Here is a 25,204-nt window from a genome sequence, read left to right as displayed (position 1 = left end):
GTTCACACACAGCAACCTTAGACGCTGGAAGGACAGTGTGAGGGTGGGACTATCAGGAGGTGAGGATCACCAGGGTCATCTTAGAAGCTGGCTACCACATGGTTCTAGAATAAAAATTGTCATGTTTCCCGTACTCAGTATGAACCAAGTAAGGTCATTGCCCATCTTTTTATGTGGTGCCGAGGATCGAACCCAGTGCCTCATGCATGCCAGGCGTGCACTCTACCACTGAGCCACCACTCCAGCCCCGTCATTGCCCATCTTTACAAAGACATGTCACAAGAAGCTTAGTTTACAGTTGTGTGATCAATTACTAATGTGCACATATCAGAGCATGGGTTTGAAAAGTTTTTGGAATGGTGGTTCTTAATATTTTAGATAATCCAGACTACAATGTAGTCATAAAGTCCAGTTGAGTTATGAAATGAATCATATCAAGATTTTATTAAAACATTAAAGGTTTTTTCACTGAGTAGAAATTAATATATTTTCAGGCATGTCTTACAAAACATTTTTGTACAAAATATGTAGCCAGGTGTGGTGGTGCACATCTATAATCCCAGCGGCTTGAGAGGCTGAGGCAGGAGGATTTCGAGTTCAAAGCCAGCCTCAGCAAAAGCGAGGGGCTAAGCAACTCAGTGAGACCCTGTCTCTAAATAAAATGTTAAAAGAGCTGGGGATGGGGCTCAGTGGTCGAGTGCCCGAGTTCAATCCCTGGTATCAAGGAAAAAAAAAAAAGGCAGAGGGTGGGCTGGGGATGTGGTTCAGAGCCCTTGGGTTCAATTCCTGGTACAAAAAACAAAACAAAACATATTTCAATAAGTGGCCACTGTCTGTTAAAGACACTTCAGTGCAGCTAGGTTTCTAATTAACCTGGTAAAGGAGGCAATGCCTGCTGATAATTTCCCACCAATCTACATTTATAATTCAGAGGTCAAAATGCCCAGTCTCCAAGACTGCAGCACCTCCACTCCCATGCCACACTGCATGCTTACTACATTTAGTTTGTAACATGATCACCCAACTAAGACATGCCCTTTGTTGCCTAGGATGTTAGTATTTAAAGCCACAGAAGTCATTAATGCTTTAATAAAAAATGAACCTCTTCATATCATTAGGGCAACAATAATTTCATAATCCCCCCAAACTCTCAAATATTGTGACCTTGGCTATTTAAAACTGTCTACAGATCTCTTTACCACTACTTTATGAAGCCAGTAATAACACGTCCGAGTTGGCAGAGATAGATTTCCAGAAGTTTTGGACACCAACACACTTGAATCATTTCCCAGAATTCAGGTGTTTTTATTGAGTTTAATATGTCACATCTTCCTTTGAGTTCTTGGAGATCTGTGGTAAAGAACAGGCTAAAGCCAAGGAACTGCCTTTGCAATACAAGTTTGAACGTTTTTTTTTTTTTTTTGGTACTGGCCATGGAGGTCAGGACCTTGAACATGCTAGGCAAGCACTCCACCACTGAGGTACATCCTCAGCCCTTTTTAAACTGTGAGATTCTTGCTGAGTACCCCAGGCTGACCTTGAACATGTGATCCTTCTGCCTCAACCTCCCCAAGTGGCATTATAGGTGTGCACCATCACACCTGGCTCTCAAAAATCTTTCAAAATTCTGAACCACACATTTTGTATCCCATGTAGTGGAGAGCAAATCATACTGCTGGACGAAGACAAGCCACTCTCCAATAGAACCAAGACAGCTCTAGGCAGAAAGGAATCTTCTTCCTATGACCCTGAGGATTCCCGAGTGGCCCCTGGAGGTGTACTCATAAAAAGGGGCTACAACAAATTCTGGGAAATATGACACAGATGTCTTGCAACTTGAATTTATACTTTATTTTGAAACTAAACAAATTAAGAAAATTCAAAATACACAAATGCATGTTTGTTGTAAAAATTTCACACAGGAATATACAAAACAGAAAAACCAAATAACTTGTGTTAAGTACCCCATGGCCCCAATTCCTTTATAGACACAGCACAGCAAAAGGTTAGGAAAAACACACGACTTTCCATACCTGTTATTAGAACATAAAAAAAGTCTTACGGCATGCTATGTGCTGTTAAACATTTTGATGTTCTATTTATTTTTTGTGGTGATGCTCAGGAAGGAAGCCAGGGCCTCAGCTGCTGGGTGAGTGCTCCACTGCAGCCTGCTCTCCTATTGTACTGCAGCACTGCAGGGCCATCTCTTTCTTCCTAACAGTTGCCCACTATTCTGCAGGATGGATGCGCTAGACTTTCTTTAAGGGTCCTCTCTCCGACAATGGCTGGTAACAATGCTACTGTGCACATCCTTCTGTGCACACCCCGGGGCCCACCTCTGCTGGAGAGCTGCCCACAGGCTGATGTCTGTGTATATGCTACATTGGCTTTAAAGCCCTCTCTGGACACGCCTTCCTATCTGTTACTGATAAGGTTTTCTGAATACCTTGGATGTTTCAGAGCAGACAAATCCAATGAGATAATAGCTTGTCTATGGTCATCCATACTTTACAAATCCTTATATGTGCATCTACTTCAGTGTCTCTAACATGGTGGACATCCATAAGTGTTTTTCAGATAAATAGGGAAAAATTAACTAGACTCAGTTCACTTTCCAAAGTTCCTAGAGGAAGAAATCAGGTCTTAAACTGGTTAGTGCATCAACCAGATTCCATTTGATTCCACGTTTTGTATCTCAGAGCTAGAAACCAGGAGATATTTCATTAAAGTTTCTTAGTTGGGAAAGTTGCAAGATGAATTAAAATTCTTCCTTCACCACTGAAGAGTTCCCAAAGCGCTCCAGGAAAAAAGAAAACACAAGACTAAAAACTGCACAGCAACTGAGAAGACAAAGCGTGAAGCTGTAGGCACATGTGCACTCACCCAGGTTTTACAGAATCGTAGTAAATGCATTTTAATGTAGACATTTATGCCCAATATACCTCCTCCCTCCACCCATTCTCTACAAATTACAACCTTGATGGGAAGCTGGATAGGCAAAGGAGCAGGTCACCTTCCCTCAGTGTACTTCTTCCAGACAAATTCCGTCCCTGAAAGGTTCAGAGGTGACTTGATCCAGTTTAGTGCCACTGGCCTTGCAAGTGATCAGATGGGGTGAAAGTGAGGCTGACCCCATAGATCACTGCACACAATGGTGCACTGCTTGTGTCATTCAGGCACAAACAGGGTGAAGCCAGGAGTGGGAGATTTGGGGTGCAAAAATGAAGAGCTAAGTACAAAGGAATCTGAATCTGTTGAAAGGAAATGTCTTAGTTTTATAAGAATGTTGAAAGTTCACTCTTAAATTTCATAATGAAGGACCAGGCTTAGTTAGCAGTATGACATTTATACCAATAAATACTCATAAACACTCAAAGGCCAAAAGATGAATGTTCAGTTAGATGAGTACACGCTGGCTGTGAGGGCCAGGCCCTGCCCCCGGCACTGGGTATACAACTGCACAAAAATAGCCACGGCTGTCAACGAGTTTACTCCCCATAAGTATATCGTAAATAAGCTGCCAACTGAGCCCTCCCCTTGATGTCCCTGATATGACGTGGGCCTGGGCCCTTGTTAGTCAAGCCACTCGCTGTCCTCCAGCCCTGCACTCACCACCATGGCCGCCCCTTGGCCTGGAGCCTCGATCTATTCAAACCTGTTAGGAACGGTTCAGTTTTATACTCGGTTGGCTAGAGAGCGGCCTTCCAGGCACTTTGTCCTCTTGCCTTCTTCCAAAATGGAAGGTTCCAGCCCAGCCCTGGCCATCTGCATGCGAGACACTGTCAGGCAGCAGGCAGGGGGATAGGATGCATCTGCCTGGGGCACAGCACTCCATGTGAGGCCTTGACACAGGCCCGGCCAGAAAAGAATCTCACCTTTGAAGTAGCCGAAGTCCCTGGCTGTTAACAGCTATGGCACAAGAGTATCCAATATTTTTTGGATTGGCATATATCACACAACCGCAAATTTGTGAATATGGGAAAGAAAATATATGTGTGTGTGTGTGTGTGTGTATGTATTTCCAAAGAATCAGAGCAAAGTCCAGGACAACAAAACCTCCTTTTCGCTGGGGTATAGTACTCTGAAAACTTCTTCCTTTTGCCTGAGCTGGAAGCCATGCTGACTTTCACAGGACATGCCTGATTTTTGTTGAAGGTCAACCTAAAATAAAAGAGAAAGTCTTTTTTTGTTTGTTTCCTTAATTTGAGAAGAAAAAAGTTAAATACTGAAGATGGTTACTTATGTGAACCAGTTTTCCTAATAGAAAGAAAACCAGTCGGTTGCTATTAATGCCACAGTAAAAGCTAGCTGTCATTTCTGGGGGCAGAAATGGTTTTGGATTCTGCTATAAAGTTGATTCACTGAAGAGCAGATCAGTGAGTTCAGGTATATTTGGCTAAACAAAGCTGCCAGGGAGGTGCTGTTGAATTACTTCACAGATATGAGAACCATTCATTAGAAAAAGAGCACAAAGCTCAGTGTCCTTCCTTTGAAATAATAAGGACACAGGGAAGCAGACGAGACCGTTGTGTGTTATTATGGATTCACATAAGAGGACAGAATCTAAGCAGCAAGGCTCTTCATCCTTATTTAACATCATATGCCTAAACTCACCTCAGTCCTTCCTTTCAGGTGTCTCTCTCCCAGGCTCCTTTGAGTCTCTTTTTGGATTCGGGGGATGGAGGCTGTCTAGCTTCTGCATGTCTTCTCGAAGACCATTTCTCAGATCTTCATTGTTCCTCAGAAATTCCTTCATCACTTCCAGTCGATTTGAGATCTGCAAGCAGCCATACAAAGCACAGCTTAGGGTGACTCTTACAGCAGACTTGTCATGCCAATGAAAAACTCACTGGCTACAAGATTGGCCCCAGGGCTGGAGCTTGATAGCCGAGTGCACGATCAAGCTCGAAGCCATAGGCTGCATCCCCAGCGTCCCACCAGCCTGGACCCAAAGGCGGGCTCTTGTTCAAGTGCCCACCAAGAAACAGAAATCTTGCCTACAGGTATCTGTCCATCGATGGGTTAAAATTTGAAAAACAAAACAAAACAAAACAAACCCTTTTAAATGAGGTACCCTCCACTCAAACAAAACACAACCGAGGATAGGTTTTGAGACCATGCAAGAGGGTATTTGCTTATCTATTGAAAAAAAAATTTTTTTTTTGCTTTAAAACTTCCTACATTTATATGAGAGCTTCATCTTACACACACGTGTTTTATATATGTGTCTATTCATCTATATTCTACATAGATGAATACAGAATATATTCTATACAGATGAAGAGACACATATAAAATAAAGCCCTTTCCTTTGGAATTTTGTGCCTATTTTATTGCTGTTAAATAAACGAACATACATTCACATAAATGTACAGGTATAAAATTCAAAATCTACAAGGTGAAAGGAAAAAAGTTGGCCCTCTTCTGAACCCTGTCCCCAGTTACCCAGCTCTTCTCCCTAGAGGTGACCATAATGAACCATCTGTTGTTTCTTCCCGAGACGGTCCATGCATTGACACGCAAGCATGTCTGTGGACATTTAAAAAACACAAATGGCAATAGACTAGACACTGTTCTTCAACGGCTCTCTTCTCTAGGAGATTATGAAGCGTACCTTCACTATTTTTTAATGGCTGAATAGTATTCCAATTATGGCTGCTTCACATCTTAACACATTTCAAACCTTCTGTTCAGATAATGCTACAGTAATTAACCTGGTACATGTGTTATTTTGCACAAGTGGCACGTCTGTGGGATCTGTTTTTAGAAGTGAGATGCAGTTTGAGTTTCCTATTTTAATTTTAACAGGTTTTGCCAAAACTCCATGTATAAAGGTTGTACCAATTTTAAGCCGCTCCCAGCAACACGCTTCCCAGCATGGAGAGCGGCCCGCAGTAGCTTCCGCTGGGCTCACAAAGGTGAGAGTTATTCAAATTTTGAGGTGTGGTTGATGTTTTAGATGGAGGATCCCCAATTCTAAGGTATGTCAAGGTGATCTAAAAATCTAATGAAGAAAAATAGTGCAGCACCTGCCCTAGAGGTCAGGGAGCTCCGACACTGTAGAGTGGACAAGATTAACCCCACTGCAGTAGGTCTGGGTGGAGCGTGCATTCAGATTACTTGGATATAAGCAACCAAAACAGCTGGGGGAAGAATGGCTAAGGCTATGGCCAGGATGACTAGTAGCAGGGAGGGACAGAGCAGTGGAAGATGACAAGTTTTCAGACTGGTTGGTAAGCAGACTGGGGATGCGCCCTCCGGGTGGAGCTGTTAATGACATGGCTAGTAGCCAGCCCAGAGCTTCTGCAAGACGCCTGCACTCTCAACAAACCTGGAAACCATCAAAATGTGAAAGGACAGTTACTCAGGAGGCTGAGGCAGGAGGATCCCAAGAGTGAGGGCAGCCTCAGCAACTCAGTCTTGTCTCAAAATAAAAAGGGCTCGGGAATCGCTCAGCGGTAGAGCGCTTGCCTAGCATTCACAAGGCCCTGGGCTCTATCCCCAGCACCACAACGCGTGCGCGCGCGCACACGCACGCACACACACACACACACACACAAAGTGAAAGGAAGACCACGCCTACACGTTAGTAACCACGAGCACTGCACTGCTAGCTCTTAAGCCTGATGCCCTGGGGCTGCTGGGAGTTTCCAGCCAGTGCCCAGCACTGCACAGGGCAGCTCTGTGCCACAAGAGCACTGATCCTCACTGGTGTCCCCTGCTCCCTGTTCCAAGACCTTGGTACCTTTGGAGCTGTGACGCTTGTGCGATCACCTCCTGACCCTTTCTGTTGACCCTCAGCACAGGTTTTCTCTATTCTCGGTTTCTTTTGCTTTGCTCAGGGGTTTTATGCAGAAGCCTCTGCGCCTCCTCCACCATGTGCTTTAGTTTTCTTTTCTGTTCCAAGTTGCCTTTCTTTCTCATTCTTCCAACAGGAGTGCCTCATAATTGACATTTCTTGGAATTTCAGTTTTTCCCTTTATGTAAAGCAATAAATGTGCCTAAGAAATGTTCATGGCCAGGGAAAGTATTTTAGCTTAGGGATGATGCAGTCAAAAGAAGGTTTAAAAAAAAAGTTACTGGGGCTGGGGCTGTAGCTCTGTGGTGGAGCACTTGTCTAACATGCATGAGGCCCTGGGTGCACATCCCTGGGACCACAAGATAACAACAAAAATTATTAACAACAAGTGAGGGGCTGGGGCTCAGTGGTAGAGCACTCACCTCGCATGTGAGACCCTGGGTTCAATTTTCAGCACCACATAAAAATAAATAAAAGAATGAGCGAGGCATGAGGTGCAGTGATGTCCACCTGAAACCCCAGGGCCTCGGAGGCCGGATTGGGCCACTCAGTGAGATCCTGCCTCAAAGTAAAAATAAAAAGGGCTGGGGATGTGGCTCAGTGGCCAAGCACCCTGGGCTCAATCTCCAGTACTGCAAAATTTTTTTTAAAACTTTAAAAAGTAAAAAAAATTTTAAAAAGAATGAACTAGGCTTGCGTACACTTCTGTATGCAAATTAAGGACAATAACCCAATACCACTTAGGATTCTTGTTGGGAACTAGAAATGATCTCCTGGGAGCACCGATGAGCACTGTGCAACAAGCCACTCTTCCCCTGTCCCCAAGAAATGTCTGAGAGACCAGCTACCATATGCTGCTCTACTATTCTGATAAAGGATGCCGGTCAACGTCACTCTTCCGGTCACTTGAGCTGAAACTCTCACCCTTATCTTTGCGCCCCCTCCAACATCACACCCACCCTCCTCACCACCTCAGCCCCCATCCCCATCCCCACCCTCTCTTATTTGGGTAACTGCAGGAGCCTCCTACCAGGTCTCCCTGCTCCAACCTCTGCCCCCTCTTCCTCCACCCCAGGGCATCTTCTACTAGAGCTGGCTCCTTTGGTCATTATTATTATAGTCACTGGTTAGAATCTCTGCTAGGCCAAGAGCCTGGGTCCTTCCAGTGCCTCACAAGGCACACTACTTGCTTCGTCTCTCCTCCCTTCTCTCATCTCCTAATTATTTTTCAACTCGGCCTCGCTGCTCAACTTAGTCTCCCCTGCCCAAGTGTTTTTCCTTCAGGCATGTGCGCGACTACTCCTCACCTCCTTCCAAGGTATTGCTAACTCTAACCTCCAGGAGGCCATTCTGACACTTGTCCCCACAGTGCCACGCCTGCCCTCCCCAGGCTCTGCTCTATCTGACCCACATCATTTACCTGTTGCGTTTCCTCTTTATTGTCCATCTCCTTCTACGGGATCTTTGTTTTGTTCACTGATGCCTACCCATTTTCTAGGGCTGTGCCTGGCATATACTAGGTGCTCAATAAATACTCTGGAATATAACAAATGAGGTGCCATTTTTTGATCCTTTCCTTGATGGCCATTGTCACCATCCATTCTCCCTAAGCTTCCCCAAGGATCTCTGTGAAAGTGATTCCCTCATTAGAGTTAAAGAAATCTATAACGATTTCCAAATATGTGCAGATTCTTCACGTTTTTCAACCATTTCTTGTGATCAATGTTCTTTCACTGAGGGTTGGCAGGACTACATGAAGGGAACTTGGTAGCAGTGGAATTCTGGGGCCTGAGTAGTTGTTGTTCCCATTTGACTCCAAAGCAGAAAGCATCTTACAACTACGGTTCCACATGTACCGTGCATTTAAATGCGAGCCCCCACCCCTTTAATAGTAATACATATCATTAAGGCTCATGAAGCTAACAGAAAAGAATAGAGATGCTGAGCTCTCCGTGGTCTGGTGCGGTGACGCAGCTGCAGGAACTAGCAAACTAAAGAACTGCTCCCAACTGGTTTTCTCAAGTTGGCTTTCCAAATCTACCTCTACTGTTTTAAAAGAACCCAGAAAAAGGTCTTGATAAACACTCACCAAAAAAGTTCTCTGGTCGTAACCTTATCACTCTATTTCTTGACTCCTGGGTACATGTTTTTTCCTGTCACCTTAGAAGAGAATGCATCTTACCACTGATAGGGTCTTACAAGAAACTGGCAGCATTTTTTTCTTTCTTAGAAGTAACTGAAATGACGGTGTGTCTTACAACAGATGGCATTTTAGACTGACTGAAATGTGGTCTTATTGAATCCCGACTTCCGAGACTAACCCTAAAGAACACGGATAACCTATACGGTACTGAGCTTTCAGAAAAGGTCAAGTTTCACACACATGGAAAGCTGACCTTCAACTTCTTTGAGATAACATGCCAATCAATCCCAACTTATTCTGATCAACTGAAGTGAGGACACATGCCGTGGTCAGCAGAACCGACAGCATGAAAAAGGAGAATCTGTCAACTCTACCGAGGGACCTCGTGACCCAGAGGACAGGCCGATTAACACTCATTTCCTCTCTGTAAGAGAGACGATGAGAGTTTAGAATTGACAGTTGCCAGAGCGTCAGTAACACCAGATCTGCAGCACAGTATGTGGAAAGCCGCAGGAGCCCTGGGGCAACCCTCACACCCCGGCGCCAGCTTCTTGTAGCCCTTGCCGCCTGTCTAGCAGAGGAGACGGTCAGATGACTGCCAGCTTCCCTTCCAGCTCTCCATGACAGATGCCTGGCTCCATCACGCTGCCACACATGTCCCTGGCTCTTGGCTACACAAGCAGGAAAAGAACTGCAGCTGCCCCAAGAGAGGAGAGCGCAGCCCTGGGGACTTGGGCAGGGGGTCTGGTCTCCTGGGTGTCTTCTTTGATCTATTCTGTTTCCAGAACCGGCAGAAGGAAGAAAAGCAGGGCTGGTTCTAATGGCATTTAAAAATAAAGTCAGATGCAACACGTGGATTCAGAAGACTTCATGTTCTAAGTTACCATTTTAAAAACCCTAGTGGGTACACCCATGCCCCAGTGTACTGGACTTTGGGTTAACAGAGCTCCTCACACTGACTAAACATCTGGATCAAAGCCCAGATGATTAATATTGGCATATTTACCGGGAAGGAGCATGGCTTAATGAGAGAAACACGCACTCTGTATTAAATGAATACTCCCCCTGTGTTTAATGAGGTAACCCAGCAAAATCACTTTCCTTGGTTAAGGAGGAATGCAATTTCCTGACAGGGTGTGTCCCAGATCGCCTGGTGATCTAGAATTTGAATTCAGCCAGGTCTGGAATATCTCTGAACCCTTCCTGAATACAACCCTGTGGCTGTTGGTTTCTTTTAGACCTTGCACATAACAAAGGAGATTCCTGAGACCATGGCTCACCTGCAGGTCATGAGTTAGAAACCTCCATGATCCTTTACCCCTCCTCTCTCCTACTTTTCGAACCTCACCCCTTGTCCCTGATAATGTACCTAGCCACTGAGGTCCATCAGTTCTACTGAGCAAAGCCTCCTGAATCTGGCTCCTCCTGCACAGACTCTAGCTTGTGTCCTTTTTTCAAAGCTTCACATGACCAACAGACTTCAGCACAGTCTCTGGCTACTCATCCAACTCATCCAAGTTAGAGTTCACTTTCTAAAAGACACATCTGATTCTATCACTGCTGTTCTTTCTTGCTTAAAAACATGCGAGCTCCCCATCACTTTGGGGGAGTAAGGCACAAACCCCTTGGTGTGGCACAGAAAACCTTTCAAAACAAGGCTTCAGCCCATCATCCCACGTGCCTACCTGACCACACTTTCTGTGCTCACCCTGCCATCAGCCAGGCCCAGGCCAGTCTCTCATGCCTTTCCAAGTGCTGTCCCTTCTGCCAAGAACATCCTTCTTTCTTTGCCGATTTGCAGAAATCTTGTCGAACCTGTGAACTCCAGTTTAACAGCACCTTCTTGGTGAAGGCTTTTTCAGCAATCCCCCTTGCCTGGCAGAGAACCACACCCCCAGCACTCATTCAGAATTCTGCTGCAGCCCTGATACACATTAGGCCCTTGAATGCATTCAGATTAAAGTGAAAATATTTGTTAAAATGTAACGCTGACCAGGGGCTGGGGCTCAGCGGTAGAGCACTCGCCTGGCATGTGCAAGGCCCTGGGTTCGATCCTCAGCACCACATAAAAATAAAGAAAGAAAATAAAGGTATTGTGTTCATCTGCAACTAAAAAGTAAATATATATATATATATATATATATATATATATATATATATATATATATTTTTATTTTTAAATTAACACTGACCAGTACCAAAAGAAAATTCACTTCCGGAAAAAACTAGTCTTGTAATTACTTTGTCAAAACGATCTGCTCCTCCTCCCAGGCGCCCTTCCTTCCTTATTCACACAGAGCACATAAGTCTTTCCTTTACCTCTTCGGGCAACATCTCTTGTTCTTCTGCTTGAAGATACATCTCGTGAAGTTTTTCCCTCAGTAATTCCATTTCGATCTCATTTACTTGGCTTGCACTCAGGTAACTTCCTGTTTCGCCTTCATACCCATCTCGCTGATCTTCCTCGGGGATGTGAACAGCCCAGTCAGATGTCAACAACTGTGTGTGGGAGGACGGTACAAGCATGTGAACTCGTTTATATATTTATTATTATTTTTTTTAATTTTAGTATTTATTTTTTAGTTCTTGGCGGACACAACATCTTTGTTGGTATGTGGTGCTGAGGATCGAACCCGGGCCGCACGCATGCCAGGTGAGCACGCTACCCCTTGAGCCACATCCCCAGCCCTATATATTTATTCTTAAAATCGATTTTTGTTGCCTTGTTTTGCAGCGCTGGGGATGGAACCCGGGCCTCCTGCATGCTAGGCAAGTGCTCCACCATAGAGCTACACCTCAGGCTCACTGAAGGGATTCGATGCTCAAAGAATCTGTAATTGAACATCATTAACTGGATCTATTTTAATAATACAAAAGCTTCCCAGTCCTTCAGTACTATTTCCTCTGCCATTCTAAAATTTAGTTTAGTTAGGGCTGGGGATGTAGCTCAGGGCACTTACCTAGTATGCATGAGGCCCTGCATTTGATCCCCAGATCTATAGAAAGACAAAATTTAGTTTAATAAACGTCAAATTCTATATGAGTGACTGGGCTTCTGACTCCTTAGTTCTGTACACCAGAACTATTTTTTTCTTTTTTCCTTGTTACTGGGAATTGAACCCAGGGGCAGTTAACCACTGAGCCACATCCCCAGCCCCTTTTTGTATTTTAATAGAGACAGGGTCACACTGAGTTGCTTAGAACCTTGCTAAATTGCTGAGGCTGGCTTTGAACTCGCAATCCTCCTGCCTCAGCCTCCTGAGCCACTGCGCCCGGCCCAGAACTGATTTTTACCTGTTCTATTCTGGAGTATACTGCCACAATCTCTGGAATATTCCGGAATTCATTTAGAAAATTTTGGATTTTTATCTGAAAGTCTCGGAGCCATGTAGATGATACTTTCATCTCTGAAGAGTGCATGATCTCGTTGCGACACTTAATCACCTATAGAAAGATAAAAAAACAAAACAAATAATTATACAGCTTCAAAGTCAATGGGGTAAACAGAGATCTTGTGGCTCCAAAGAAAAACTGCAGAAAGGCTTTGTTACAAAATCAGCAAGTGTGGTCTGGGGGCAAGGGGTGGGGAGGCAGAGCTTTCTTGGAACCACGCATATAAATGTCTCATCAGCACAGCGGGCATGCGGCCTTCCAGCCGCCAAGTCAGATCTCTATTTCATTTCTTCTTGCCCAGAGAGCACATATCAAGAATTCAAGTCACTTCACAAATTGAAATGCTGTCAAGGCATTATTAGATAACCAGAGTGAAGCTGGCCACACACAATAGTAGGGACACTGGGAGAGATGGCAGAGAGACAGAGTGCAGAGTGGCTGGCCCATCTGAAGAGGAAGCCTCTACTCAACTCCCGGCTTTTTGCTACAGGAGCTACGAGGCTGGTGGCACCAGGCCTTCTGATTTTTCAAGAGGAGCTGGAAATTAATATTTTTTATGACAATTAATTAAAATCATAAAAATAACAACTAGGCAGGACAAATAAAAGATGAGAGGCATCATGCCATCTGTCATGTGCCAGCCAGGTAACAACTCTTACAGTTTTATTTGGCCAGAGGGCTCCAGGATAAAGAGATGCAAACGGGGCGACCATGGTTCTGCCTGTTCCCTAAGCCTCTGATGCAGACACCCAAGAACCCAGGAGTTCGTGATAGGACCTGCAGGTGCCTGTGAGTACTCTCGAGTCTTGAGGGGATGTTCAACACCCTGCCACAAGAATAATGAACTAACCAAGGAAAGAAACACAAATATGCCCACAAATATCCTTAGCCTCTGCAACACTGGGTCTGCCTGGATAGTTCACATTTCTCCAAATCTCTTAACTTACAACAAATCACGGAAGGGCAAGCATATTGGTTCTGGGTATAACCACAGGCTAAAGCAGACAATGTGAAAATCTTTTAAATATTGTCGGAGTGCCAGGAAGTTGGATCAAGGGAGTTTCCTGATGTGGAAACCATGATGAAAAGAAAATCAACTTTTGCCTATATTTTAAGAAAAATGGCGAATGGCGCTCACACATTAACATATAATTCACATAAAGTCTTCCACTTTCTTGGCAAAAAGATATCAAAGGGGTCAACCGGTATGACAGGTCTTTGTCTCTGTGAGGTCATAAAGAAGTCTTAATCCTTTCAGTTGCTGCCACACTGGCAAAATATACAGCATCTTCTCTACATATCATAAATAATCCAGTAATGCTATCTACTCTTTTCAATGACCCTCAGAATAAAAAAAAAAAAAAAAAAAAAAACAAACCGCGTGAGAGTTGTTATCTGGTGGATGGACTAGAGAAAAAGCTAAATCTCCCAGAGGAAACCTGGCAAGCACAGTGATCTGACACTGTTTATCCGTCTGTGTCCACATTTTCTTCAGTGCTATGTAATGTGGTCTTGCAACTGTTTAGCCAATGAGATTCAGAAAGGCAGGATTCAAATGCTGGCATATGACAGATAAGATGATGCCTTTTTTTTTTTTATTACAGTCCCGAGGATGGAACCCAGGGCCTTGTGCACACGCAGCAACTGCTCTACCACTGAGCTGCACCCTTAGATTTTCCCCCCAATACAGAAAATTACTTTGCTTCTGTTTATGGCAAACAGGGAAGAGAAACCTGAGCTGTATCCATTTTAATAGCAAACATTACAGTAACAAGTCGCCAAGAAACTTTAATTAGGGAGTACTAAAAGACTAGTTCTTGATTGCATTTACATGAAGGTTCTTGGACATCACACATGAAACGAGTGATGCCAACTTTGGACTGAAGTTTAACTTTCTTTGCACACCACTGTTCTGGGGGACAACCGTGCTATACCCATGTTTGCCTTAGAGTCACAGGGTGTGTCTCACAGCTGGCCTTTGCAGTCCCCACCCAACAGACTTAGTGTACGGTTTGGAATCTAACAGCTCTTACCTCTGTGACTTTCTTTCGATCAACCACAAAGTGATCGCAGGAGTTGATGAGACTTAAAAGAGCAACTGCATCGCATTCCTCGGGGCCTCGTTTATCTGTTAGTCCTCGGGGCATGAAGGCCTGTCCGGAGAGGGAGGTGCAAGAGGTCTCCGAGCCCCTCCAACTCTAGGAGCTGGCGAGGCAAAGTTACCTGCCTATTTCCCAAGCAAGGACTGACATTCTCCTGCACTCTGAGGTTTCAAGTTAGAGACTCAACAAGTGAGAAAACTGTCACAGCTAAGCCTGAGCCAAGGGCAATAACTGAAGGGCCGTGCTGTCCCTCTGCTATTAGATTCACCTGACATAACCGGGTTCAGACCTGTCTTAATGGAGCAGAAGCAGAAAGGATGGTAGAAGGTACCTTTTTGCTTTTCCTTACTGAAATTTCAGTGCTTGAGTTGTTAAAAAGGATTTTAAAATAATAGTTACTCCAAAGTGGACACTTTTTAAGTGACTTGAAAAATTTCAGTACAGCTGCTTTAAGAGTCTGGGCTTTGGAGCGTGACAAAGCTGGTTTAAATGCCGGATCAGTCACTTGCTGGCTGTGTGACCATCGGTAAGTTTCTTATCCTCAGATTCCTCGTCAGCAAATGAAGGATAACTGTCTTCATCTACCTTAAAAGATGCTGAGAACTGAGTGAGTGCAAGCAGAAGATGACTGCAGTGCCTGGCCTGGCACACGGTGACAGAGGCCAGAAATACTGGCAATTATGATGTTGATGGTGTGAGGTGAAGTAGGACCTGCACGGGAGTCACAGAGGGAATCCTAGGATCTGAGATCCTGCACGCACCAGAAGGCCTTGTTTTAGCAAGACCTTGCCTCCAGCAGGAGTTTATGGCATGGGCCACAAAACTTGGGCATACTTCTCTCCTGAAACGTTGCCAAGCTTACATCTGGATGCAACTAGTTTCCCAGGCTAGGACTCTCAAGGGTACAGCCCTGCCAAGGGACTAGAACAGATGATAAGCGAAAAAAAAAAAAAAAAATCACTCTCAACAAGAGCTCTAACTAAAAGGAATCTCCACCAACACAAACATACTTCAATAAGCAAGTAACTGCCGCCTCCTACAGCGTGGCTTGGAACTGTGCTCTGACAATGCTGGTGGCGAGTGCTGACGAGTGCCGGGCAGAGTCAGGGCTGCGCTGCTGCTGGCAGGGGAACTGGAATTTTTAATTAAGAATTCTGTGTCCACTGAATGCCCCCTACAAAGGTACAGTGGCCAGTACCACCACCATATTTCTATGTCTCCATGGCCACTGACATGCCAACAACTCTAATAGAAGCTCATCACAGATGCTACAAAGATGAGCAAACAAGCAAACCAATCTCAGGCAGACTAAAGCAATGCAATGGCAGAGAAGAAACTTTGCATTTTCCTTTCAGCAACGTGGAATTAAGCAAATTAGAGGGGCTTTAGTTGCCTCCAAACCAGGTCTAGTTTCTCTTTTCCATTGTAAGGCAGGTCCTGTCTGGCCCTTCCACATTACCATTTTACTTTAGTAATCATCTCCCCACCCCTGAACTAGAAGCCTCCCTCCCCGCCTGTGGTCACTTTGCTGATAGGAGATGAGGATAGAGAAATGAGCAGGGCCAGATCATGCGGGGCTCACTGGCTCTGGGTAGAAGTGGGAGGTTTATTTTAGGGCTGTTGAAAGCCAACCAAGGGTTTTAGGCAAGGGCATGGGGTATCTGATTGAATTTCCATTTGAAAATGGCCCGCCCTGCCACCTGGGCCAACCAGAGGTGCCTAGAGAAGCCCAGGTGGGAGGCCTCAATTAGAGTCCAGGTAGGAGACAGGTATAAGCTGTAATGTGAAGATGGAGAGGAAGAGGATTCCAAAAGTATTGTGTGGGTACAAACAAGGATTTTTTTAAAAAAAAAAATATTTTATTTATTTTTAGGTGGACACAACATCTTTCTTTGTATGTGGTGCTGAGGATCGAACCCGGGCCTCAGGCATGCACTACCGCTTGAGCCACACCCCCAGCCCCCAAACAAGGATATTGAAAGGGAAAAAGACAAAATAAGATTCCAGGAAGCTGTTGGTGTGAATGGGGGGTGGTGGGGGAGTCTTTAGGATGGGAAGGCAAGGAAGAGGGCGAGTCAGCTAAGCAGCCGGGATCCATGCCTCTGCCCCTCAGAATTCTGAGACAGAGCGCCACAGGCAGAAATGTGGGAGCCACCAGCGTGAAGGCAGTATTCAACTCCACAGGCCTGGCAATATCAGAGAAGAAGGGGACGGAAGAGGTTCACTCCTAGGACACCAGGAAGACAGAAGAGCAGCCAGGAGATAGAAGAAAGGCAGGAAAGAAAGATGTCACAAAGCCTGGGGTGTTTTAAGAATGGCCAGGATGGGGCTGGGTTGTGGCTCAGCAGTGGAGCGCTCTCCTAGCACGGGACCTGGGTTCGATCCTCAGCACCACATAAAAATAAAGGCATTATGTTGTGTCCATATTTTTTAATCTTTAAAATAAATATTTAAAAAAATGGCCAGGACGGGTGCAGTGGCGCACACCTGTAATCCCAGTGGCTCAGGAGGCTGAGGCCCCAAGCAGCTTAGCAAGACCCTGTCTCAAAATAAAATATAAAATGGGTTGTAGATGTGGCTCAGTGGTTAAGTACTCCTGGGTTCAATCCCCAGGACAAAAAAAGAGAAAAGAGTAGCCAGTAGACAGGTAATGCTGCATGCCTCAGAGGTAAGAAAGATGAGCTGGAGAACTGAAGGCCACAGAGGCTCTCGAGTGAGTTCATGGGAGCTAAGGAAAGGAGAATAGACAACACTGTTTTTGAGAACACCTTCAGGAGGCAGGCAGAGGAATGGGGATACAGTTGGAAAGAATGGATCAAAGGAAGCTTTTTTCCTAAATTTTATTTCTAAGTATTTCTAAGTGATTTTAAAAAATAGCTTTATTGAGATAGAATGCCCCCATCTAAGCATACAATTCAGTGGTCTTTAGTATATTCCCAGAGTTGTGCATCTTACACCACAGTGAACTTTAGAATATTTTCATGCCCTCAAGAGAAACCTCATATCCATTAGCTATTATATCCATACCCACAGGCCAACAAACATTAATTTACTTCTGTCTCTATAAATGTGCCTAATCTCAGCATTTCATATAAATGGAATCATATGGTATGATTTCACTTAGTATTGTTTTCAAGATTCATCCATGTTCTTACATGTATCAGTGCTTCGTGACTCCTTCTTGCAAAATAACATTCAACTGTATGGATTCTGCTCATCCATTTGGACATTTGGGTTGTTTTGACCTATTGCAAACAGTGCTGTTATGAACATCTGTGCACATATTTTTGTGGGGATGTTTTCATTCCTCGAGTATGTGTGGAAGGGTAGACCTGCCAGGTCATGTTAACTGTTTGATCCTTTCTTTTCTTTCTTTTTTTTTTTTTAAAGAAAAAATTAAATAGGGGCTGGGATTGTGGCTCAGCAGTGGAGCGCTCGCCTAGCATGCACAGGACCCTGGGTTTGATCCTCAGCATCACATAAAAATAAATAAATGGAATAAAGGTATTGTGTCCAACTAAAAAAGTTAATTAAAAAATCAAATAGGGGCTGGGGATGTGGCTGAAGTGGTAGCGCGCTCGCCTGGCATGCATGAGGCCCGGGTTCAATCCTCAGCACCACATACAAAGATGTTGTGTCCGCCGAAAAACTAAAAAATAAAAATATTAAAATTCTCTCTCTCTCCCCCTCCTCCTCTCTCTCTCTCTTTAAAAAAAAAAAATCAAATAAACCAAGGGGATATTAAAGATACTTGTATGGTGATGGGAAAACGCTAAGGGGGAGGAAGAGTGGACAACCAAAGGCTCAGGGTCCTTGGGCAGGTGGGAGGGGATAAGATCCAGTATATAAGTGGAAGGAGGACGACAGGAGATACACCCTCCTTTGTAGCAAAAGGAAGTGATGTACCTGGTACCTGGGGAAGATGAGGTGGTCTGTTTGGGGACATCCATTTACTCCATGACATGTACACAGGGTTAGTGGCTGGGGTGAGTGATGGATCCAGAGTGGGAACTTAGTGAGGAAAGGTAGGAAGAGTAGTCCCTAGGGAGAAGAGGAGCCAGGCCACTGGGGTCCTGATCCACAACCCTGTCAGCTCCTGTAAGCCCCCTCACCAAACAGAAGCAGATAATGGTGTCATTAGGGCTAGAGTTGGGCTGCAAGGGACTGATTATAATGATGGGTGACGGGAAGAGCCAAAGGCAGGCAGGGGACCAAGGTTGCTGGGTACTGTGAAAGTAATGGGAGCCTCAAAGAGGTAGTGGTATAAGGACAAAGGGTGGGGGTGGGAGAGTTTGGAAAAGTGTGCCAAAGGCAAGAAGGATGTTAAGACACTGACCCTTCCGGTGCCAACAGGGTCCATTCAGGGTGTGAGTATGTAAAAGGAGGCTGAAGTGGAGTGGACCAAGGATGCTAGAATAGGGAGCCTAGGAACTAAAAGTTTGTTTGGGGGGTACTGGGGACTAAACCCAGGGGTGCTTTACCACAGAGCCCCATTCCCAGCCCTTTTGGAGGCAGAGACTTGCTAAGTTGCTAAGGCTGACTTGGAACTTGTGATTCTCTTGCCTCAGCCTCCTGAGTAGCTGGAATTACAGGTGTGTGCCACCATATTGGGCTCCCAGGAACTAAGAGGATGGGATCAGAGAAGGAAGGACTGCAGGTGATCAGCAACAATGAGGATGAAAGAGCGGCATAAGCAGGTGGCATGGGCTTCAAGGGGATTCTGAGACTATGAAAACCGCAGTGAAGATTAAACAAGTGAAGCACAGTGAAGGCCAAGGGTAGAGTATTGTTACCTTAAGTTGTGTGTTTTTTTTTTCTCTTTTCTAGGTAAAAGAAGTCGGTAACTCTGTGGCGGCAATAAACAAAATGGGGAGGAGGATGTAGGTGTGGTAACTTTACTGGTCTCCAAGTCTCAGGTCATGGACACAGTCCAACTCGCTCGTTTTTAAAGGTTAGGGAGCAAAGGCTGGCCCAAGGTCACACCAGCAGCTGGGCCGGGCTTCCTCTGCTTCCCAGGAAGCAGCCGGGTGGGAGAAAGTTTCTACTTCACTGAGCTGGGTTTTGGTTCATCCTAACAGACCCAAATTGCCTAGACACTAGGCCCAGGATAGCCAATCACTCTGCCCCTGTTTTGGGGGCCCGGGCTTCAGCACAGACACACCAGACGCCCGCTGACTTACCTTGGCTACCTCCCAAGCGTCCACGGGCCAGAGGCCCGGCCGGCAATTTCCCCAGTGCACGTCTCCGTTCCTGTTGATGTGATGTCTCAAAATCTCCCGTTTCCACTCCGCGCACACCTGACACTGCGGCTGAAACTACAGGGGCCGACGCTAAGGAGAGCCCGGGAGGGAGGGATGGCACCTGGGAATCCGAGCCCCGCGGAGGGAACGGAACACTGCTCTCCGGGACAGGAAAAGGAAGGGGAAGGGGGTGGGGAGGGCTGGTTTAGGCCTCGGACCACGTGCTCACCTGACGGGCACGCGGGCTGCACCGCGAGCCGCCGCGGCAGGTGGCGCTGGGGCTCAGGCCGGGGGCCTCGGCGAGCAAGCCGCGGTGGAAGGAGAGCACCTCACGGCCGACGAAGCCCTGCAGGCAGCTGCGCAGTAGCAGCAGGCAGTGTCCGGCTTTCACCCAGTTCTTGTACTCTGCGCAATTGAGGCGCGCGGCCAGCTCCGAGAGCACCATTTCCCACGCCACCCAACGGGCGGGGCGGACCGCAGTGCGCAGGCGCAGGCGCCTGGGAGGCGCCTCAGGCGCAGGCGCGGTCCCGCCCAGCAGCCGCCGCATGCGCAGGGAGGAAGTGGTGGAGCGAGGCGCTGCGTCACCGACCCCAGGGGCGGAGCGATTTTGCTTCCGGGACACGTCAGGTGACCGCTATTTAAATGTTTGGTGCTAGCTAATGCAGCCTCAGCCTGAAACCCTTTAGGTCCTCTTCTCTGTCCCCCCAAAGTGAGACCCTGCCAGCCTCCGATCGACTTGCTCTCTTGATGCACAGGTTCCTGTTTTAACTTTATCGTCGAACAGTGTAATGTACTCAGGAACACGTCTTGAATTGTGTATCCCTTCCGTTATGCAATTCTAGAAAGTTCACTGTTTCCTAAACGCACCGACTACTGTAGTAAATCCAGACGTTAATGAAACGCTGGCTCCCTGCACAGCGCACTTATTTTGCGCCCGCGGTGTGCCAAGGTGACACAAAACTCAAAAGCTACACTACTGGGTCACCAAGCAGAGGTAGACAGGGCCTGGATTCAGGAGGCTGCACAGCCCCAAGCTGGATAATAGCGTCCTGAAGCATAGGGCAAAGGTTACATTATTCAGAGTGCACAAAACAGTCTGATTTAAGTTCCAACTAAGTGCCTAGGAGGTTAGAGGGCATCAGATTGTCAACTCCAAGTGACAAGAGGTCCTGTCAGCTTTAGCTGCTTTTAGTGAGTTTCTTTGAGCTTGGAAAAACATGTCTAAATTGTTTGTAATCCCAGCAGCTAGGGAAGCTGAGGCAGGGGGATCGCGAGTTCTAAGCCAGCCTCAGCAAAAGCGAGGCGCTAAACAATTCAGTGAGACCCTGTCTCTAAAATAAAATAGGGCCGGGACATGTGGCTCAGTGATCGAGTGCCCACTGAGTTCAATCCCCGGTGGGGGGGGGGGGGAAGGCTTTGAAGGAACTAGTGTGAACAATTGAAAACCTTCCCCTGATTGCATGGTTCACAGCAAGAGGTACAGTGTTTGGAAGCAGCAGCTCTGGACTCAAGGTGCCTCTTTGTGGTTTGAACTTAAAACAATATTAATTTCATCCCAAGTTAATTTACTTCATTTCTTTGGGCCTCCATGTGTCATCTGTAAAAGGATATTGATACTTACATCCTAGGGTGGTGGTTGTGGTGGTGGGGAGGAGTGCGGGAGGATTGGGATTAAAAGCTCACTGAAACACTTAGAACAGTGCTCAGATAAACTTAGTAAATATTAACTATTATTTTGTGTTGACCTAAATATGCCCTTTCAATCAGTTACATTCATGGGTAAGGTATTTTAATAAATCACCGGCCACTTGTAAGTGGAAGCAATTTATAGAAAATTGTGAGCAGATGATGGTGTTCCTGGAGTGCTGGCTGGCCTCTGCTGTCTTAATTACCTCAATACCATATCCATCCTAAATAAATGCAAATCATACCCTTTGACACATTTCCATTCTGTTCATTCCACATCAAAACCAAATGAAAATTTCACAAGAAACAATTAAATCTACATTAACATTTTTTCCTTTCTGTCCCTTAATTTTCTGTGTATTTATTTTATATCAAGAACACTTGGAGCTGGACACAGAGACACACGCCTATAGTCCCAGCTATTTGAGTGGCTGTGGCAGGAGGATCGCTTGAACCCAGGAGTCTGAAGCTAGCCAGGGCAACATAGCGAGACCCCGTGTCTTGAAAAAAATAAAAAAAAGTAATGGACTTTATTTCTTTTGGGGGGAAAAAACATGAAAGAAAGAAACAACTTTTATATTGAAATTGTGTCAGAACTCAGAGTAGCAAAGTTATACTTCCTGAAGTTATCAAATTACGCACAGTCCAAAGACTGTTGGCATCCCATAGCCAAACAGGTTATTGTGTTAATTGCATCAAAGTTATTAGTGGTATAGAAATTCAAAATCATGTATATTTTTGTTTATGCTTGCACTTAGCTCACTCAGTTAATTTTCAAAGGTAAGGTTCAGCTCCTGCTATTAATAACTTGGTATAGTCTAGTCCAGTTTTCACTTTCCTCCTTATTCTAAAAGTACTTCTACCCATTTTGAAAGCATTTCTGCAGATGGAAAAAAGAAGGTAACAAATTAGGACAGATTTCTTCTTTCAAAATTAAAACTAATACTAAACCAAACTACAATCCAAAACATCTTCACCAAAATTAACTAAAGAGAGTTGGTAGTTCTCTGAAACTTGTACAAATTTTATTTATTCATGTAAATACTAAAATCACATTGAAAAACACCTTCAAGTTAAGTCCCACACCACCTACTATGGAAAATTACTATGGGCATCCAGTCCCTTTGATTGAACGTGGATAACAAATGAGGCAAAAGACATGGTTTGTGATGAAACTTATGATTCAAACACTAAATGTTTTCAAGCTTTAATAAAGTATATATACCAATTCCAAGTACCAAGCATGATATAAAAATTCAAATTCATGGATTGACTCTTAATAAGCATCAAAAGCAAATTCTTTTCACTGAATCCTATCTTACTCTTGCACAATGCATTCAAAGATGAGCTACGATTAGGGAAAAAAGTGTCCGTTGAATGCATCATGTCTAAAAATGCAATTAACATTTCAAAACCACACTTAAAAGGGAAAATGCCTGTAAAGTTAACTCTATTAATAAAATTATTTGAAACAATGTTATCCTATGGATAAAAATACACTTCTTATATATACATGTAGATTTCTACATGAAAGAAGGGATTCAGTCCCAAACAGAAAAGGACTGATCCTTGATAAAGACATCTTAGATTGCCAAACTGATGTGATTATCACTCTAAGGAGAACTGAAAACAAAGATTAAAAAGGCAAGTTAAAGGAAGGATAAAAGTTTAGTCACCTACTCCTGAATAGGGGCAGAGTTGGGTGAGAAGCAGGAGATGAAGGCAGAAGACATAGAAATAAGACAAAGAAGGCTTCAACTCTGACCAGAAATGAATGGAGAATCAAGCAAAGTTGAGAACAGATATGATATACAGTTACAGTTGAGAGGCTTGAAGCTATAATTTGGTGGTTATACTTATAGAAGCCCAATTATCTTAAAATGGAATTAGACAAAGCATCTAAAATTTAATGGAGAGCCAGTATTAGAGTGACCAGATAACTCAGCATGGCGTTATCATTTTAAAAACTTTTCCAAATCACATCAAGTCACCAGAAGATCTCTGATTCAGATCATGTTCTCTGAAGCTGAAAAAGTCCCCGACTGGGAGAGACAGTGCGGGTCTCCAAAAAGAAACCTTGCTCAGATGCATCAGTACCAGAAACTCCACTGGACCCTAGAGAGGCCCTGAATCTTGGACTCTTCAAAATGACTGGACCAGGTTTCTTCTAAGTAAAACATCCTACTGTTTTGTGGACAATGAATTGAGATTGTTTAGAACAACCCCAGTTTTGGTTGGGAAGGCAAGGAGAAGAGAGATAAAGAAATGTCACAGAAATTCATGCAAAGGTAGAACATTAGAGTTTTTGTTTCCTAATTAACGCTGTACACACAAGTATCCTGTGATGGAATTTGCCTGAAAGTTTCCGTATCCTCAACAGATGAGAATGATTGCATTGTCTGAGATCCTTGATCAGTGCAAATCACTTCCTCTTCTCAAAGACTAGGTTCTTTTTCTGTTTTTCACCCAAATCCTACACTGAAAGACAACCAAGGTGCTAAATATTATCACCAGTCAAGTTAGGCATGATTGAAGAAAATAAATTAACCTTGAAATAAAGAAGATGTTTCTGGTCAAACTTCAGACATATCTGACTAGAAATTACTGGCCCCACCAGGTTAAAGATGAAGGGAGGCCCTAAGAAGTCTAGAGAGCTTATACACACACAAGTGAGTGTCACTTTTTTTAACCTAGTTTTATTAAATATTGCTTCTTTGGGATGTGTTTATAACAACTCCCAGAACATTTTCATGTAAGGATTCAAAGCGGTCATATTAAAATACAGCTCCAATATAAAGTTTATCACAGTTTTACAGTATTCAAAAATGACAGACCTGCCTTAAAAAACAAAAATCAAAAAAAAGGACTATTACACCCAAAACATAAGAAAACAATTAAATAAACAAGTTTGGCATTTTCATAACTTTATAGTATAAAACAGAATATTAAATCTATTACTGGCAAGCGGACACTCATGAATTACCTAATTTGAAATGTGTCCCATTTAAACACACTATACAAGTTCACTATACAAAAGATTGAAGGTCTTTTTGATGAAAGAAGTGCACCCTGAAAATTTTTGCCAGTTTAGAATATTTATCTCTGAAAATCAAAAAAGTCCTTTTCCTTTTTTAAAACTGAAGGCTGAATTCAGACTTTTTTGTGTTGTTTTGTCTCATTTGTCAGCCTTCCTGGTTTAAAAACAATAGTGTCTATGGACGCCCACCAGGGGGCAGTGTAAGATTAGCCATTAAATCACGAACAGCTGCAAATATTGTGCATTCACCTGCAACAGAGAAAAATGGTCATTAGCTATTCGCAATACAGGAAAGATGATGTTAACACACCGGTGGGGGAGAGGGGAATTAAATATAAAATTAGTAAGAACTTAAAAGAAAGACTAACTTTTTCACTGTTCAGATTATAGAGGACTAAATTGTGGTGTGAAGAACTAGATAATATTTGGTTTGGGATCCGTTTTGTTCTCAAGAGAGAACAGTGGGAAAGTCCCACTTAGGTATGAATTTAAGAACATACACCAAGGGTTCTATAGAAATAATGTTCCTCTGGATAAGCCTTTAAAATTGAGCTTTAAGCTAAGGTTTAAGGCTTGTGCATTTTGAACCTAGAATGAAAAGATCGAGTTTATACTTATATATTAGTTCTAATTTCAGTGGTGTCCCTCTAATGTTGCATTAAAGGCCAAATAAAAATGTCTATGACAGCACTGTCCAACAGAACATTGTGAAGATGGAAATGTTGTGTATGTGCACTGTGGCTACTGAGCCCTTGTAACACAGCCACTGTGACTGAGACTGAATTTAAATTTTAACTTAAAAGG

General features: G+C 44.2%; 2 protein-coding genes across 4 annotated transcripts in view; both read right to left on the bottom strand.

Annotated features, from left to right (window-relative positions):
• Positions 1-1,829: 1,829 nt before the first annotated feature.
• Positions 1,830-20,175, bottom strand: CXHXorf38 (chromosome X CXorf38 homolog). Of its 3 annotated transcripts, XM_026387569.2 has the most exons (7): positions 19,907-20,174; positions 19,618-19,752; positions 14,369-14,488; positions 12,237-12,386; positions 11,262-11,441; positions 4,615-4,777; positions 1,830-4,161 (listed from the first exon to the last, which is right to left on the bottom strand). In XM_026387569.2, exons 1-6 carry the CDS (start codon positions 20,120-20,122, stop codon positions 4,616-4,618), a joined length of 963 nt encoding a protein of 320 aa, XP_026243354.2. In that variant the 5' UTR covers positions 20,123-20,174; the 3' UTR covers positions 1,830-4,161; position 4,615. The 3 variants fall into 3 exon arrangements, with proteins under 3 accessions (XP_026243354.2, XP_077650020.1, XP_026243355.2); XM_077793894.1 differs by lacking the exon at positions 14,369-14,488; XM_026387570.2 differs by lacking the exon at positions 1,830-4,161 and having other exon boundaries at positions 4,613-4,777; positions 19,907-20,175.
• Positions 20,176-22,454: 2,279 nt separating this feature from the next.
• Positions 22,455-25,204, bottom strand: part of Med14 (mediator complex subunit 14) — a 71,136-nt gene continuing 68,386 nt past the window's right edge. Inside the window, exon 31 of the mRNA XM_026387555.2 lies at positions 22,455-24,649. Coding sequence (XP_026243340.1) covers positions 24,576-24,649 — 74 coding nt within the window. The 3' untranslated portion in view covers positions 22,455-24,575. The remainder of the gene's footprint in view (positions 24,650-25,204) is intronic.

Source organism: Urocitellus parryii, chromosome X, assembly GCF_045843805.1.
Source record: "Urocitellus parryii isolate mUroPar1 chromosome X, mUroPar1.hap1, whole genome shotgun sequence".
Classification (NCBI taxonomy): Eukaryota; Metazoa; Chordata; class Mammalia; order Rodentia; family Sciuridae; genus Urocitellus; species Urocitellus parryii.
This window is presented reverse-complemented; position numbering and strand designations above follow the sequence as displayed.